Raw genomic sequence first — 19,597 nt, forward strand, 5'->3', positions numbered from 1 at the left:
AAAGCCCTCTCCATGAGTTTTGCTACATTTCTGATCTCTCGAACCACCCACTCTCCGCAGAGCTGCCAGAATGATCTTGCCAGCATTTGATTTTGGGTATGATAAGTTTGCACACTAGCTGTGTAAAATTCTTCGACAGTGTCACGTGGGTCACGGCCCCTGGTCTGATTCCAGTTCCCGTTTCACTTTCCTCACTACCGCTTTACTCCAGTCCCATTTACCCCACCTTACACAGATACCTTTTCCTTCGGGGGCTCCTCTTCTCGGACTTTTCCTCCTCTTCCTCTCCCAGCTATGCATGCACCACAGCCTGCACTCGACCTTCCAGGCCTCCTCCTGTGCCCCGATCTACGCCCCGCTCCATCGCGGGGCTTAGCCGGCCCGCCTCCCTCCTCGGGGGGGGGGGACCCCAGGGAGCAAGAGAAGAAAACGCAGGTGGAAAGCGGAGGCCGCCGAGTCCGGTGGAGCCGCCGGGGAACGGCACTTGGCGGGAGACGAGTTACTTCGGACCGGGGTGAACCCGAAGGCCGTCCTCGCCGGACGCACAGCGGGGGCCCGGCGGGGTGCGCTCGCCGCTCTGACGGGGTGGGACGGTTTCCCTCGTCAGCGCCAGGCGCCGGCCTCCCTCACAGAGGTGGCCGGCTCCCTCACAGAGGCTGCCTGGAGCCCTATGTGCTACTCACCGCCGCTCCAGCTCCCGCCGCGCGGAGCTGCGCAGGAGGCCCCGCCCCGCCCCTCAGCCCCGCCCCCAGACCCCGCCCTCAGGCCCCGCCCCGCGCAAAGCGGTCCCGCCTCCGCCCCTCCCGCCCCTCCCACCAGTCCCGTCTCCCGCTGGGGTCCCACCGGCTGTGGATGCGGGCGCGCCCCGTCCAGGGCGATCCCGTCAGCACCTCGGAGAGGCCGCTCGCCGTCTCCCGCGCTCGACGACGCGCGGCTCCCGCCTCGCACGCCCCGCGCCGGCACGCGCCGCCGGTTTAACGGTTGTGGCCCCCACGGGGGCGCGCCTGTCCTCCGGGGGACCCAGCGCCGAGGCCCCGTCCCGGGCCCCGCCCCGCGCCCCTCGCAGCCTCCGCCCCTGGCCCCCGCCTTCCTGCCCTCCCCTGGCCCGCGAGCCGACGCGCCGCCCGCCGAAGCCGTTCCCCCGACGGGCAGCGGGGCGCTCGGCCGCCGCGTCTGGGCTGAGCGCCGCGACGCTGCCGCCCCGAAGCCCTCCCGGATCTTGAGGCGGTAGGTGGCCGGGACCGGGTGAGGAGGCCGGGGGCGGGGGCGCCAGCGTCCCCGAGGTGGGGAGGTTGAGGCAGGTGAGGGGGGAGGAGAGTGCTGAGGGGAGGAGCGGGGCTCGGGGAGGGTGGCGGGCCTTTCCCGAGGGGCCTTCCCCCGGGCCCTCCCCAGGTCGTCGGGGGGATGCCGAGTGGGGTGGGCGCCAGCGAGGGCGCGGGACAGCCCGAGGTGACGAAGTACCGCCGAAAAAGAGAGAAAACCACGTCCCCAAACTAACAGAAAAGAGTGAAAACCTTGCCGGGTGAGAGGGCGCCGAGAGCAGAGTGCTGGGAACACTCTGGAAAGGAGGAGAAAATGGGAGAGGTGAAGCGAGAGGGGAGGGTGGCGGACGGGTGATTCGATGAAGGTCGGGGTATGCCTACACGGATGGGTCAACACAGCAGCCCTCCTTGATCAATTAATTGATGCTAATGAAAGTATAAATGTCAATCTTTATCTCTTTCCCTCTGTCTACATCTGTCTGTCTGTCTGTCGGTCTTTAAAGGTGCTTGTCCACAACACCATCTTTGTCCCAGGCACTGGTCCCAGGCATTGGGTTGGTTTCAGGGTTTTTAATCCCCTGTGGCAAAAAAGCTATGGAAAAGGTCCAGTAGTAGTCCATGTGAGGGTAGTCAGACACCTGTGGCCTGGACAGTTTTCTGCTAACTAAAGGTTCAGTTGTATTTCTACTGAAAGTTCGTTCACACACATGAAAACTTGTTTTGGTTGTAGAGAAAAGGTGTAGAATACGGTATGATGGAATTTACAGATTTTGATTTTTTTGGGGGGGGGGTTGGATGTTTTTCCACGCCTTCCTCCCGTGAAATAGTGCCACTAGATTTGTGGAATGTTAATAAAATGACTTTCACCAACCTAGTCATAGTTGCTTATCTCTTGGTCTCCTATCATTTTACCATTGTTATCATTTGGTTTTAAGGCATACTAATTTTGTGAAAGTAATGTTTTGAAGATGCAAATTGAGATTAGATGTTATCTAGTTACTGTGTGGGAAATATACACAAATTCTTAATTGCACTAAAACTCAGCATTTTCCAAAGCAGTCTAGAATTTGTTTGGGGGTCAAGGGAATTGCTGGGATGGACCCCAGGTCCTGCTGCATATTAGGTAAGTGCTCTTCCATTGAGCTAACACCCCTAACCATAAGAAATCTAGAATTTAAATTGGCATTAAGTATTAAGATACAGCTTCCAAAAAAAGTACATATTACTACTTATGTACGCTATGACCTGTGATTACTATGGTACTATCCTTGTAGAATGAGGAAAACATAAAACTATATTTAATATTCTAAGAAAAACTAAATTGGAGGAATGGAAAATATTTGCATGTAAAATTTTATCCTGCTGGATGCTGGTGGTTTATGCCGGTAATCCTAGCTACTGAAGAGGAGATCTGAGGATCAAGGTTTGAAGTCAGCCTGGGCAAACAACAACTTGTGAGTCTCATAGCTCCAATTAACTAGCAAAAAGCTGGAAGTGGAGGTATGATTCAGCTTTGAGCAAAATAAGCCAAGTCAGTGTGAGGACCCGAGTTCAAGTCCCAATACCGTCTCTCACACACACACACACACATACACAAACACACAATTACTGTGTTAAGATTTATATATAAGTGCTCATTCTCATAGTTAAATTTTTCTATCACTACATAACATGCTTGCACAGAATAGTGAGTACTTAAATATCTTATCGGGCAATTTTATACATAGGGAACATATTTTGTAGTTAAATCCTTACTAGGCACTTATTAGCTGTGTGGATTGCAGTAGTAGATGTGTATTTTTGCCTGTTCGTCATCTGTAAAGTAATAATTTTTCTAGCAGTTTATCAATCAAAGTTAAACAAGATTTAGCATTCAATAGAATGGGATTTAGCATACATTAAGAACTAAAAATGGCATTTTAATTTAAAAATATATGCCTAGCATTAAGATTGTCTAAATTGGTTAGGCAATTGGTTAGTAATTGGTTAGACAATTGTCTAAATTGGTTAGTACCCCAGTGTACTGTATTTTAGAAATCTACCTTAGTGGGGGGGGGGGGGGGAGGCTGGGAAGGGAGGTGAAGGGTAAACAAAGGAGGAGGCTGCAATGCTTGGTAAGAAATGTATGCATTATCCTGCCCATGTAATTGTAAACCCTCTGTACAGTATGTTCTCAAATAAAATAAATAAAATTAAAAAAAAAAGAAATCTAGCTTAATTTGTAGTTTGAGAACTGATGAGATCAATTTTTAAAACAGACTATGATCCTGAGATAGTTGTTATTGCCATATGTGTAATAGCAATAGCAAACTTGTTTCTTTACTGATACCTAAGCAATATTCTGTTCATAAATAGCTTGTCCTTTTAAAGTGATTTGTTATTTACATGTGAACTTGAATGAAAACCACCTACACTTTATCTCAGAATGAATATTTTAAAGGCATCAGTTCAAAATGTCCTTTAAAACCATTGGTGTCACAAAACTAGATGTTTTCATTTTAAAATACACCTTTGTGTTAGGCTCATCACTTGCTGGTATGACAGGTGAGATTCTGATTCTTTTGCAAATGTTATCTAACAGTTGCTAATACAAATGCCTACTGAGTAGTAGCAGCAGCATCACAGGAATCATTTTTGAACTGCACCAAGTAGGCATCAAAGATTGAAGTTATTTTATATTCTACCTTTGTAAGCTCATGGAGTTTTGTCTTGATTTTAATTCCATAGATGAGTTTGAGAATAATAATTATGTCTTATAAATACTTAACCTTTTCCATTAATAAAATGATGATAGTATTTATGTAGTATGCATTCTAATCTCCAACTCATATTTCCTATAATGTCAGTGTTTCTATACAGGCATAGTTTACTTAAAAAAGAGTATTCTATGGCACCTTTTTTCCCTAATTTTCATGATTGATGTGAATTTATATGGGGGGAGTCCTGGCTGTTTCTTTCCTGCTGCCACCTGAAAGGTAGGTGACAGTGAAAGAGCTTTAAGTTTTTGTTTACTTGTTTTGCAAATTCATGTAATAGGGTTCTATGACTACCCAGCTCTTGAAAATCCCTTGTTTGAATACTATGGATTTGCCTTGCTCAGCAACTGGAAAAGACTTTACAACCTACAACTCAATTTCAGCTGAGCAATGAAAAATAAAGAATGGCTGCCAAGGTCATCTTTTGTATTGTGATTGACCAGTTTCATATGAGAAACAGGATGGAAAGTTACTGCATGCTAGTATTTTGGTCTTCATTACAGTGGTTATGATAAACATAAAATAACACTAGAATGAATGTGTATTAATATTAGTGCTTTAGGGTCTGTATTTTAAATATTTCTTTCCATATAGGAAATACTCAATATTTGAGGTTTTAGGTTCATAACCTTTTTAATGTTGCTTTCTGTTACATCAAAATTGTATTGCCAACAAGTACTGATTGATAGCATTGGTATGTTTATAGAAGGTTCTCAATAGCTATTTTGTATATCTCCTCATTAGTGTGTGTGTATATATATATATATATATATATATATATTACAAAGTAGGTAGATACTGATTTGAAGCACTGACTGGCATATTCCCAAATTTCAGGGAAAAAAAATTACATTTTGTGCTTAGCTATTATTGTTAACTTTGAGGGGCTACTTGTATGTTAGGATTTTTTTTAGGCTACTTAAGATGTTAGCATATAATTTTTAACATGTTTAAATTTTAGAACATTTGAAATATATACGCACATGTACATATGTATACACATATACATACATTTCCTACTTATTGGAATACAAATGTAGCTACTAATCCTATCACATAATCAAGGGAAATAGTAACTTGGATTTTGTATTTGTTTAAGATTAACATAGTAACAATTATTTTTTGGATGAACACATTCAATGCCAAGTTAAATTTATAGATGTTATTTAGGAAAACAGGTACTAGGATGCAAAGATAAATAAGGTTTAGTTTTGGGGGCCTCAGCTAATTCATAGTATATTTGGATAGGCCTATAATAAACTTACTATGATATATTTTAGGAAGCCTGATAAAGTACAGTAGGAGGAAAATAAGGAAAGAGGAATTGTTACTGGAGGATTTAATGTAAATATTTTTATTTAATGTTACCAGTGAAGATATGAAAATGAATACTTGTAAGAAAGCTAAGAGGTCAAGAAAGCTCTAGACAGGGAACCTGCATATTCAAATATATGGTGAAACAAAATACCATGAATGCAACAATTTATTGGACATTCACTGTATACTAGACACTGGTACATACCAGAGACATACTTGGATGATATATAACTATAATTTGTACAATAGAGGCCAATTTGGAATAGGCTACAGGTTGTTCTATGCACATACGAAAAATTAATCATTTTGGTCTGAATGTAGAAAGTTGTCCACCAGCCTGGGTATAAGAATATTCCTCACTTCTTACTCTCTTTAGGTTACTTCTTTAAGTACTATCTATAAAATGAGAATAATGCTAGTAGCTGACATGTACTAACCTCTTAGTATGTACCAATAATTTTGGTAAGTACTTTATATACATTTACCTCAGGCCTAGAAGGTGGAGACTAGTGGTATCCATAGTTATATATAGCTAGGTGCTAGAGCCATGATGTGAATCCAGGTAAGATTACATGTAACTTTGTTTTTGAGGCAGGGTCTCTCTATGTAGTCTTGAATGTCCTCAAACTTGAAATCTTCCTGCTTGTTTTCCAAGTGTTGAGATGACAGCCATGTACCACCACTCCTGGCCTACTGACATGAAACATGAGCTGTAACTATTGATCATGCCTTATTTATAAAGTTGTTCTAAATGGCCATATATGCTGGTGGTTTACTATTCATGCCATGGATATCAACATCTGTTTCCAATATTAGTAATCCAGAAGATGTCAGGTACCTGGAGCTCTTTTTAGAGCAAAATTACATGTAAAGGAGCCAGGCAAGGTGGTGTGCACCTATAATTCCTGCTACTCAGGAAGTAGAAGCAGGGAGAGTGAGTTCAAGGCTAACCCTGGCAAAGTTAACAAGGCCCTATCTTAAAAACAAAATAAAACAAGAAGGATTAGAGTGTAGCTCAAGTGGGAGATCACTTGCCTATCAAAATGGGCCCCTTCTTAGAGTCCCAGTTCCTAAAAAAAGGTGTTAAATATTGTAGTTTGAAAAGATGCTGTATTCATTTGTTCAGGGAATGCTATTTAATACCTATTTTGGATTCAGTTCAGGTACTGTGTTAATTGCAGGTGGCACTAGGTAAATACTTTTCCTCATTTTAAGTAGAACCTGTTCATTTTTGTTAAACCTGGAAGACAAAACGATTATAGTATGGCATAGTGTTCTTTACGTCACTATAGGGACATGTTTTTGGTGTCCCAAGATCATGGAGCACCTATGTCTATTTCAAAGGTAATCAAATAAATGAATGAAGAACTGTGGAATTAAGAGAGCAGTGGTGGGAACGAGGGAAATGCTTGTGCAATATCTTTTGGAACTACAATGGGCAGGAATTAGGGATTAATTATGGGATGTATACTGTAATTTAAAGCATCAGGTTGCAAATGTGCTACAAGGTGGTCTCAGGCAGTTAGGTGATGAAGTTAAGGAATCCAGGAGGAGGTATAGTTTTAGTATCAAACAATTTGATTTTGCATATATTTAATTGAAGTGCCTATGATAATGTAAGTTGAAATTCAAAATGGTATTCTAAAAATACACATTAGGTTGTATTTATCATGTTCACTAGGTAGTTGCAACCATGAGAATAGAGATTAGCTAAAGCTAAAGACTCAAGTGCCACAAGCTAAAACCACAGCTACCTGAGTGGTATTCACACATTTAATTGGAGAGCAGAAGAACCAGTTATTATGGAAGTTAGAAATGGCAATCAAAGAAATAGGAGATAAATCAGGAGATTAGAATAACAAAAGTAAAAGGAAGAAAATAAACATAGATACAATATGTATACTATCTATATATTATATATATGTATGATATTTATATATTATACATATATGTATATATAATATATATACACACAATATATACATATAATATATAGATAGTATACATATTATATATAATATTTATATATTATACATATATATCTATATATAATACCTACACATATGTATATATTCATTTGAGGACAGAGCTTCTCTGCATAGCTAAGACTAGTCTGAAATTCACTAGCCCACACTGGCCTCAAACTCATGATCTTCCTTCATCAATCTCTTAAGCACTGGGATTATAGGTATGGTCCACTATGTCCAGCTCAAAGAAGGAAAATAGTCTAAAAATTAAGACAAATGTTAGGAAGAGCTCTGAAGTTATTACATATTATTTTAAATAAATTTTAATAAATAATTTAAATTTTAAAAAATATGGTATGTCTGTTTCTTAAAAATATTTATCTTCAAGTGAGTATAGTAGTTTTTTTGTGTAAAGGTAAAATGTCTTTGTTATTTTGTCCAAATAATAAACATGTGTTTTTCCCTATTAAAGTATGGAACCTCAAGGTCTTTATGACAATGGAAACCAAAAAATTGATTGGTAAACCGCTTCAACCAGCAAGACCTGTTCGTCATCTGACTTCTCCCCCTGGTGAGTAATATAGTGTACAGTACTTTAAATATTAATTTATTAATTAGTATTTGAAACTCTAAATGACAAAGGTAGACTTCAAAAGAAATAATAAAAATTACAGTAATAGTCTTCTCTGCTTGAAGTTTTGAAGTGTTCCCTAGAGAAAAAGGTTGTTAATGTTTTAAAATTATTAGTCTTAGAAGGGTTGATAATGATCAAGATGTATTATTCGTAAACACATTGAGTTGAAACTTTTTTGTTTAACTCCTTAAAGATAATAATAATGGAGATGATTAGTCTAAAGTATGCCAGACCAACAATGGTTAAGAAGAACTGTGTGAATTTCTTTTCATGTCTCATTTGTGTAGTTAACTTGCTTCTGCTGTGTATTGTGCTCCAAATAAGCTGTGGTCACTGCACAATCATGATAGATTAGCCTTTTAAAAGATCTACTGGACTGGGAAGGTGGCTTAGTGGTAGAGTGCTTGCCTTGCATGCATGAGGCCCTGGGTTCAATTCCTCAGCACCACATAAGCAAAAAGGAAAAAGCCGGAAGTGGCGCTGTGGCTCAAGTGGTAGAGTGCTAGCCTTGAGCTGAAGAGCTGAGGGACAGCACCCAGGCCCAGAGTTCAGGCCCCACGACCGGACCCAAAAAAAAAAAAAAAAAAAAAAAGATTGAGACAGTGTCAGGGGTTTACTAGGTAGAAAAGTTTAGTGCATAAACTTTTTACCTTCTCAGTATATACTTTCAAAGCTCCCTGAAAAACTGAGGCCCCAGAGGAATCAGATTGAATTACTTCCATTTGTGAAGGCTTCCTGACATCTCAAAACAAACTCCCCTAGTAACTTTTCTAAATCTCACACAACTTAATGTGAATCAAATTGTATTGTCATTATTGATAAGCTTATCTTTTAGATTGTGAACTCTTTATGCTTGTGTACCTATCCCCCAACATAGAGGCTAATATTTCAGAGGCTTGAATAAATATATATTGAATAAAAGAACTATCAGAAAACATTTAAGAGCAGTTTCAAGGATATCATAAATTTTTTAAGGTGATGTTATATCATTTATCTAAGTCATAGTTATTTAAAATAGCCTTTTTTTCCTCCTCACAGGACCAGTGTTCCCTTTCAACTTTCAAAATGAATATCCATGCAACACTCAGTGCTTACAAAGTGGAGTTAGCAGAGTAAGTCCTAGGAATTGTAATAAAAATGATCCCAGGAGTGTACCTTTGTAGGTACCTTTGCAGGCTTACTCTGTTACTGGTTCAAATCCCAGCATGTGTGTGTGCATGTGTGCACATGTAAAATAAAAGGAAATATTAAAATTTATAGGCTGGAAAATAACAGTTCTTGGATTGCTTCTTTATGATAGATACTATACTTTATAAATTGACCATTAACTTATGATAACTTTTAAAGCTGTGTTAAAGACAATATGTCAAATATATACCTAGCGTTTCCAGATTTAAACTTTTTGTTGCTGTTGTTGGTTATGGAGTGTGAAGTCAGGGCCTGGACACTGTCCTTGAGCTTTTTTGCTAAAGGCTGCCACTTTGAGCCACAGTGTCACTTCTGGTTTTTCTTGTGGTTAATTGGAGATAATTGTCTCACATACTTTTCTGCCTGGGCTAGCTTCAAACTGCAATCCTCAGAACTCAGCCTCTGGAGGAGCTATAGTTATAGGTCTGAAACATGGGTACCCAGCACATTTTTCAATATTGATTTAAAAAAATTTTAAAGAATAACCTGATGTGATTATAAATTCTTTCAGGAGAACTTGCTTGTTTTTATGCTGATGCCAAGGCTTGAACTTAAGGCCTGCACACCCACTCAGCTTTTAGTCTCATAGACTGTTTTTTCTAGGCTGCCTTCAATTCTACAGATCTCAGCCTTCTAAAGAGCTAGAGTTATAGGCATGAGCACCATTACCCCAATTTTGTATATCTTTCTCTAATTATATTTGCCACAAGTTTCATTGATAACTATCCCATTTTTATTTTGTACATGAATATATTTGATTTTTGCTACAATGAATAGAATTCTTCTGTTTTACAATTTATATAAATACTACTGTATACTTATTTATTTTTGAGATTTACATTAGTTTATATTAAAATTTAATTTTTCACTAAGTAAATTATTTACACAGTATAAAATTCAGAATATAGTGTTTTAATAAAAATTTTTTCATCCAGTCTGTATCTCCTAATCACATATTTCCTCTTAACAGAAGTAGCCATTCTAATCCAGATACTTTGAGAATTTACAAGCATTAGTGTATTTGTAAATGTAATATGAGGCAGCTTTACAATGAATAAAAAAGTTCTATGAATGCTGATGTAAAAAAATACTTTATGTGAATATACCACATTTTTTCCATTTTTGTATTGATGAACACTTGTTCTTAATTTATAATAAATGCTACATTAACTATCCACCTGTATCTTTCATTTTGTCCAAGTTTGATAGGTTCTGTGACATTACTAGGTGATTTACTAGTAATTTACTAGATTAAATTTACTAATGATTTACTAGGTTTAAACAGTGTGTTTACATTGTTTTATTGGATACTGCCAGTTACTTTCTAAAGTGATTATATATACTGTACATAAGAGCTCTGATTTATCCATCTCCCTGTCAGCCTTCAATATTTTTTTTCTGGCTCTTTTGTGAACTTTAAATTCTACCTCTTTGTTGCTTGAGAAGATTTCAGATGTTATGAGCGACCATTTAAATTATTTTTTTTGTGAGTTGCCAATTCATATCATTGGATCATTTTTCATGTGTTGCCTTTTTCTTCTTCTTCTTTTTTTTTGTTGGTCATGGGCCTGATCTCTGGGTCTGGGCGCTGTCCCTCAGCTCTTCAACTCAAGGCTAGCACTCTACCACTTGAGCCACTTCTGGCTTTTTCTGCTTATATGGTTCTGAGGAATCAAACCCATGGCCTCATGCATGCAAGACAAGCACTCTACCACTGAGCCACCTTCCCAAACCCCTTTTTCTTAATTTATATGCTCTTATAAGAATATATTCTTAATTCTAATCTTATATGCACAGCAAATGTTTTCTTTTTTAGGAATATGATTTGTGAAAGAGTTGTCTTGCTGTTTGTTTCTGAGCACAGGTGTCTGTTTCATATTTTTATTTTTGATACAATAGTGATATGTCACAGCTAGTCTTTTTTGCGGGGAGAAGGGGTGCCGGTCCCGAGGCTTGAACTCAGGGCCTGGGCACTGTCTCTAAGCTCTTTTTGCTCAGGGCTAGCACTGTACTACTTGTGCCACAGCTCTACTTCTGGATTTTTGGTAGTTTATTGAAGATTAGAGTCTCATGGTTTTCTATCTGAGTTGGTTTTGAACTGCTGTTCTCTTAGATCTTAACCTCCTGAGTAGCTAGGATTACAGGCATGAACCACTGGTTCCCTCCCATGTATTTTCAGTTTTTAATATGTACATATATGATAGTATAATCTTATATTGGAGTTTGATTTTAAATCTAGCACTTGAGTGCTATTACCTAGTTAAATGTTCATCTGCTAAAATTTTCATTCTTAGAATGCTTTATTTCAGTTAATTTACTCTTAATAGTTACAAAATACTGTGAAGAACCAAACCATTTCCTATTTTTATCCTTACTCAAAATCAACTTCTGAGTTTTTGTTTTTGTTTTAAAACATAATTTTATTATTATTATGGTGGTGTACAGAGGGGATACCAATTCACAATTCATGTAATGTGTACTTTTCTCTTTGGACAATGTCATTCCTTCTGATTTTTGTTTCTTATCAATTATTTTGATGTCTCAGTAGTTGACAGTTACAGTATCAGATAATGAATCCTCCTTCTTTTAGACAGTTTAGGTTGGTAGCAATTGAAGAAAGTTAAGGAGCGGCTTACAACCTGCCAACAGAGATGTTCATTTTGAAGACTGATGTTCCAAAGAAATTGACCTTAAAGAATTATGATGTGGACTGTTTGCCAATTAGCTTGTATCAGTACTAGAGGAAGTAATCTTTTAGGGGTGGATTGTATTGGTCAAGTTTATAAAACTGATTATATAATCAGAAAACCATTTATTTTATAATGAGAAATCTTGCTGTTTTGTTCTCTGGTATTCTCTAGTTTGGGATAACTAGTTATTTTCTGCTTGTAGGAAGGTTGATGGGGATCTAACTTGTGATCATAGTATATCTTGATGATCATGAAATCAGAAGAATAGGAATGAAAAAATAAGTTTAAAAATACTATCAGATCAGCTACGCACTGTTGGTTTATATATGAAATCCTAGCTATTCAGGAGGCTGATACCTGGAGAATTCAAAACCAGCCCAGGCAGAAATGTTCATGAGTTCCCCCCATTTCAAAAATAACCAGTAAAAAGCAGGACTGGAAGCATGGCCCAAGTGGTTTAGGACCTGACTACTGTCAAGCAAGCTGAGTGAGTATGAGGGCTGACTTAGTACTATCAAAAAAAAAGGTCATCAGACCATTTTAGCCAATCTTAAAATATAGTCCTGGAACAACTGAATAAAAGAATTATCAGTACATTCAGTGCATATATGTTTCTGCTTTTCTTTGTGTCATTGTCTTCTATTTCCAGTGCCAATTTTACCTAAAAGTTATTCCACATATAACTCAACATCAAGATCTTCTTCATGTGAGATTCTAAGAGCAAATATTCTAGTATTTGTAGATAAAATACTTTAATAAGCTAATAAACGTGACTGAGATTCTCTATGTTTAGGAGCAATATAATTCATCTTTGGTATCATGTTCCTTTTCAAAAATAGTCGTACTCTGTGATCCATGCCTATAATTTCAGTACCCAGTAGGTTGAGGCAAGGACAACTCTTAAATTTGAGTCTGGGCTAGATAATGAGATCCTATCTTAAAAATAAGCATAATCTGATGAAAATTAATGTGAATATACTCATTTTTAATAAGCTTATCATTTAATGATTGCTTATACTTTGGCTCCAAATATTTCCTGGTTAATGTAGGAAAATTATCTCTTAGTGATAAAAATAGGTTAATTTGTAAGTTTTAAGCCTGTGTTAAATGCATTTTTTTGTTGAACAGTGTAAGACGAATGGAATGCAAGCCTTTTCTCAAGGTCTTAATGAACAACAGCAACATCAGTCTCCAGTTAAAAAAGGTAAAATTTTATGATAATTCCCCAATTTTATCAGAGTGAATTAGTGCTTATATAAAGTCAACATTACTTCCTTGCTTAGCTACAAACTTATATACATAATAAATGTTACTATAATCTTTTAGGTTGATTTTGGACTCTTAATCACTGTATTGGTTTGGCTACTCAAAAGGAAATCTGATTATACTGGATAAACTATGGCTTAAAACAAGATGAAAGTTTATTTACATACCATGTAAAATTCTAAGCTTGTGCACTAAGTGGCTCTGCTTTGTGATGTACTTTTGCCCTAGTATTCTCTGTCTTGTTATGCCACTGAAAGCATGAAATTTCCATAAGAAAGTTAAAGATGCTGCCTCTGTACCTGACCTCAGGTCTTCTAGCTACCAGAAAGAAAGAGGAAAGGAAGTTTCTGAAGTTAAAATTGTAATTAGACATGGAATTTGGGGTTGCCAATTCTTTTCTTTCATCATTTCAATACTATTGTGTCTCCTATCTTCTTGCCCAGCATATGATGGTCTATTATGTTGATAGCTATTAATGAACCTTTCTGATAAGAAATTGGTATATGTTTGAATCATTGCTTACCTTGAAGATAGGGGGTCAGTAGTGTGACTCCTATTACTACAGAGCACTCCCTATTCACACTAAAAGCATAATGTATATTTCTTGAGTTGAATTAATTTTTATTGGATTAAAATTTTGTATTGATTGAGATTAGTTAGGCTCATGTTAGGGCCCATTTGGTGGTAACTGAATGGACAATTGATAATGCTGCTGTTATAATTTATAATAGTTCGTTTTGCTATACCCGAATTACCAGTTTTCTCTTTCTTAATTTCCTTTCCATGTTAAAGGAAAATTAGAAGTGGCAGATGTTTTTCAATGTGTCTTCTCCCACTCCGTTTTGCATAGATACTATCCATCATTTTATAAAATAATGAACAGTTCAAGGACATCCAGAAAGAAATTAGCCAAAAAGTGATCTAGAAACTGTTATGTTTTATAACATTACATTTAATATTTAATATCTACAGAGAGAATTAAATACAGCAGAGATTTCCTGTTGAAGCTCTCAAGTGTTTCCATCTGCAGAAAAAAACCAGACTTTTTGCCTGATCATCCCATTGTACTTCAAAAACCAGTAAGTACTTAAAAAGTTTGTATTGTAAAATTGAATTTTGAATATCTGTCTTCAACATTTTTTTTGTCGGTTGTGGAGCTTGAACTCTGGGCCTGGGCACTATCCCTGAGCTCTTCAGCTCAAGGCTAGTGCTCTACTACTTGAGCCACAGTACCACTTCCAGTTTCTGAATGGCTTATTGGAGAAAAAACAAACATTGCTGTTTGGGCTGGCTTTGAACTGTTACCCTCAGATCTCAGCCTCCTGAGTAGCCAGGATTACAGGTGTGAGCCACTGGTGTCCAGCTGTCTTCAACATTTTTATTTGATTATATCTGCAGGTATTGATCTTTTCATATTGCTATATTCATAAAATTAATTATCTGAAAGAGAAAATCTAAATGTATAACATAACCAGTTATAAAATAATTATCACTTATGGAATAGAATGGAATAGTTATATTTTGCTTATGAAATATTATTCTGTTAATGACTCATGAAAATGCCATCTTATACTCTAAAAGTTCTATTTTGTTAAATTCTACAATCTCAACCTTAGATTTATTTTATTGCTTTCTGTGAGGTTGAATTTTACTTTTCTTGTATGGATATCCCCATATTCTGGCAGTATTTATTGAACGGATATGTCTATGACATCTTTGGGGTAATACATTCATTGTATGTGCACTGTATTCTGTTCAGTTGGTATTTGGTAGGCTGTATATGGATGTGGACTCAGGGCTTCACCCTTGCTTTTTCAGGCAGTCTATCAGTTGAGCGATACCTCCAGCCATTTTAGCTCTGGTTATTTTTCAGTTTCACTTTTTACCTAGGCTCTCTTGTACTGTGGTTCTGCTATTTATCCTTTCCACCATAGTTAGCATGACAGGTACATTTGACACTACCCAGATATTGGTTGAAATGGAATTGAGTGAATTTTCTGACTAGGCTGACCTCAAACTATGACCCTCCTAATCACTGCCTTATAAATAGCTAGGATTGCAGGTCTGAGTATCTGAGTATCTTATACATTAAAGCATGCCATTCCAGTTATTTCTTCAACATATCCTTGCTATTTGCCTTCTATATTTCTATATTTCTGTGTCAAATAATCAAATCCATCAAAATATACATACAAATATACTTGTTAGGATATTTTTTAGGATTTAGGTTTTGCATGAAATTGTATCTCCATTTTGTGTATTTGTGGTCTAAATGAACAAATCACTTAGCCTTCTTGTGTCACAATTTTGCAATTGCAAATAAAAATGATTATCTTTTGCATATGAGAACATTTAGCAGGATGCCTATTTCTATCATTATGAACTCAGTAAGTGATTTTTTTGTTGATGGAACTGAGGATTGAACTCAGGGCCTCATCATTGCTAGGTGGGAACTCTACCATATGAGCCACACCTCTGGCTTCAGTAAATGATTTTTCTCTGTGTGTGTGTGTGTGTGTGTGCGCGCGTGCGCATGCTGATCCTAGGGCTTGTACTCAGGGTCTGGGTGCTGTCTCTGAGTTGTTTTTGCTCAAAGCTAGTGCTCTGTCACTTGAGCTGCAGCCCCTTGAGCTATAGCCCCACTTGCTAGCTTTTTGTAGTCTCATGGTGTTTCCTGCCCAGGTTGGCTTCAAACTGTGATCCTCATATCTCAGCCACCTGAGTAGCTAGGATTGTAGTCAGGAGCCACTAGCACTTGGCAGTAGATGATGGTTTTTATTCTTTATTCTTCTGTTCTAACACTTGGCTATAGTTTTTAATAGTTTTCATAAACACTATTTAGGTAAAGTCAACTAGAATTTTATTGAGATGAGACACATTGTTATACTGAGAATTGCTGAAATTGAGATAGAGTACTAGCTCCTATTTTTGAAATTATAAACTTCAGAATTCCATAGCATCTATTTCATGTTACAATTTTTATAAATTATGTATTATTTAAATTTAACATTTATTTCATAATTTAACTTCCTAAGAACTTAGAGACCATTATCCAGTTCTTGTTAAAATGAATGAAATCAGCAACTAAAATTTTTCATAATACCTCTCAGGAATATTTAATAAGAGAAAAATGTACTTGATGATATTTAAAATTTTTCTCTTCTTTGTATTGAGAATGGTCTGTGAGAATGTATATAAGAATATAATCACTTTTTTATTTTTAGACTTTTAACACTTTATTTTGCAAATAAAAGTTTGAGATACACTTTATTTTGCCCAAACATATGTTACAATTAGGTTTTCTTTTGCTTTATATGTTAATAACATTTATAAAACTAGGTATCACAGAAACAGAACAAATTTAAAACACTGTATGATGCATTTAAAAATGAATTACATGTTTATTGAACCACTAAACAATAAAAAGTTTATTAACTAATTTAATAGTTCCTATACTAACATGCATTTAGCTCTGTAAACACTACATAGGTTCACAGTATTTGATTTGATAAACCAATTTGTAAAAACGATAGTTTAATCAATAAATTCACTCTCTTCTATATTACAGGAAAACAACCAAAGTTTTAAGTAGCATTTTAAGAACAGATGAATTTGAAGATAAAGAATTATTCGTTTTATATTTTGGACACCTGCAAATGAAGTGGATCTAATAACAATAACTGTAATGGACTGTGACAATTCAATTTATTTTTAATTTTGATGGTTGGCTATTTGGCTTCTCCTAAAATGAGAAAAATATTTTAAACTATAAAGAATTTTCTAATCAGTTTCAGCTTTGCAGGCAGTTTCCTGCAAAAATTGGGAAGTAACACTGGAAAGTAGGAATTTGGTTAGTGAAGTGGGAAGACTGTGAATTTATTATTTGCATGCTACTTGCAAGTTTTTCTTTTTCATCACTTGTAATAATGGAATGGAAATGTAAGCTGTAAAGATTCTCAAATATAAAGTATTTGCTACGATGTATATCTGGTACATAATTTCTCGTTGCTTTTAAAATTGCTTTTGTTCTTTTTCCCACTAATTTTATACCAGCACTTCAACAGATCATTACGATCACTCCAGCGGCTTAGAATAATTCAGGATGTTCAATAGTTATCAGTAACAGAAGAATTGTTAAGATATTTATTTTGAAATATATGATTGGCTTCTAGGTTTCAAATAATAACATTGTCTTAGATTCATAGCTACTAGCAGAATTTGACAATTGGAAAACAATAGTAGTGAATGAACCTGAAGTTTAAATAATTGCTACTTACATCACTAATCAGATTATATAAATAGTGGAAGTTGAACAATTGCAAAATAAAAATATTTTTAGTTCCAAAAGAGGGAAAATGTTGGCATTTGAAAATAACTGAGGTGTATTAAGTTTCAGCTCTATAATTAATAACAAGAACATATGGATAAGGAATTTGGGGGTTCAAACTTTTATTTCCTAGAAATTTGATACAAGTCTATATTTTTCACTCTGGATGATACTGTTATCTAAAAAAAAATGAAGTTACTTCCAGAAGAATGTAAAAATTGCTGATAGAAAGGTAAGTATAAAGTCTCTACTTCTTTCAGATCCCTGGGTCTACTGGCAAGGCATTCAAGGTCATCAGTAGGCAGAAAGTTTACCTTTCACTGAATGTGAACGCCTAAAGCCAGTACCTTTTTCTTCACTGGTTTGGGAGTTAGTTTTCCAGATTTCACTTTTAGTCCATGGTAGATTTCCCTTCTTGGTCTTTTAGTACTTTTTAGTACTTTGTAGTACTTTTAGTACTTGGTTTTTCAGTACTTGGTTCTGCAGAGAGAGGATTTTTTTTTTAAGAAAGAAAATCTTTTCATTAACCATAAATTTATTGCTTATTTTAAAATGAGATATTTAGGGTCCTTTTTTAAAAATTTGTGTTTTGTCCCTACTATTTTCCTTGTATAACATAGATTTCAGTATATATGTATATATGTGAAAATGCACACACATACACATTTACACACTCTTACAAACATACACAAAAATATATGTATAATAGCTGGTGTCAGAATTACCATAGAATAAATTGTTTTGCTTTTATATTTGCCTATTCTCAAGTCCTTTTGATTCTAGTTTTAAAATTTTGTTAGAATAATTCCAATATTCAGTCTAATTCCAATTTTTTCCAGTATTCAGTCTAGAGAGCTTTTCCATTTAGCACAGTTATCAGCCAGAAGCTCTTTCCAGTTACTCTACCATAAAACTATTTTGGAAACTACCTAGACTTCATATACTTTTCTAGTTGGACACTGAAGTGGGCCAACTAATACAATATTTAGTATGTTCTAATTTATGTTTTTGAAAAAAGACTTGTATAATTTTATTTTTAAAATAAATTTATAGCCAACATTTTCAAGAAAACTCTGTAAAAAAAAAACCCACTTAGGTTTCAGTCTTTTGAGCCATTCTTACTATGTTTAATCAGATTGAGACTGTAAAGACTGTTTTGTTACCTACTTGCCTTTGTACACATGTATAACTTGTTTAAATAATCACTGTACAACTCCATTATTGTTCTTTGCTTTGTAAATATTAAAAGAGTTGAGCCAGGTGCTGTTTTATAGTTCTTGTCATCTTCAGAGTTGAACAAAGACATATGCACACATATACACACATTTTCTGTGTGTTTGTGTGTGTGAAATATTGCTACAGAAGCTATGAAATACTCTTTTTTTTATTGAAGCTGAATAAGGTCTGAAGACATAGAAAGGTGTTCAGTAAAAGTCAACGTTCCATAACTGAAAAAGTTAGAAAATACTTTAGGCCAAATTTTATATTTATGAAGTAAAATTTTATTTCAGTCTTCCTTTTCCTTTCACATTGTTTACACATTAAAGAAAACTTTACAATTCTCCTCTTTGAAGGGCCATCCTCTCAAAGGAATTTGGACTAGAGAATAATGGGGAACATTTCTGTATGTATTTTCCTTAACAGTGTTTATAGCCAAAAGAAATGTTTATTAAAATATTTGCAAAGAAGAGTAAAGTATGCAGTTTTATGTCACTTGTAATCATTTCCATGTAGAAATTAGAGAATATATATCTTTTCCCCTGAGGTTTTGTGTTTGTTTTGTATTACCTCTTTATTTATTTGGGTTAAAATTTTCAAGTACTATATATTTATAAATTCTTACTAAAGAATTTAACACTTTCTATAAGAAAAGTCAACTGTCTGATAATACACCAAAAGCATATGCCTAAAATTTGAATCAGATTTCTTCAAAGTAAAACTTTTTCTTTGCTTGATAATGTTTTACTTGCATAAAGAGAATTGTAATGCTAATCAATGGTATAGGAATAATATTACTAAATAGTACTCTCACATCACAAAATTGTTCACTTGAGAAAAACCAGTTTTATCTGACAGATAGAAAGCTGATAACCACAGATGGATTTTATGCCTGTGTAATAATTTTTAAAGTAAGGTAACAGAATAGACATGAGATCATGTAACTAAAGTAGAATAGACATTAAGGAAAAA

The 19,597-nt window shown here is 36.1% G+C and overlaps 1 protein-coding gene across 3 annotated transcripts; it reads left to right on the forward strand.

Annotated features, from left to right (window-relative positions):
* Positions 1-1,120: 1,120 nt before the first annotated feature.
* CUNH8orf88 (chromosome unknown C8orf88 homolog) lies at positions 1,121-18,668 on the forward strand. 3 transcript variants are annotated; one of them, XM_042673072.1, is made up of 6 exons: positions 1,121-1,227; positions 7,775-7,873; positions 8,975-9,048; positions 12,943-13,018; positions 14,053-14,159; positions 16,649-18,668. In XM_042673072.1, exons 2-6 carry the CDS (start codon positions 7,795-7,797, stop codon positions 16,670-16,672), a joined length of 360 nt encoding a protein of 119 aa, XP_042529006.1. In that variant the 5' UTR covers positions 1,121-1,227; positions 7,775-7,794; the 3' UTR covers positions 16,673-18,668. The 3 variants fall into 3 exon arrangements, with proteins under 3 accessions (XP_042529006.1, XP_042529004.1, XP_042529003.1); XM_042673070.1 differs by lacking the exon at positions 1,121-1,227 and adding an exon at positions 3,732-3,806; XM_042673069.1 differs by lacking the exon at positions 1,121-1,227 and having other exon boundaries at positions 7,677-7,873.
* Positions 18,669-19,597: the final 929 nt, after the last annotated feature.

The sequence above is a fragment of the Dipodomys spectabilis genome, unplaced genomic scaffold (genome assembly GCF_019054845.1).
Source record: "Dipodomys spectabilis isolate Male_0828 unplaced genomic scaffold, ASM1905484v1 ptg000783l, whole genome shotgun sequence".
NCBI classification, from domain to species: domain Eukaryota; kingdom Metazoa; phylum Chordata; class Mammalia; order Rodentia; family Heteromyidae; genus Dipodomys; species Dipodomys spectabilis.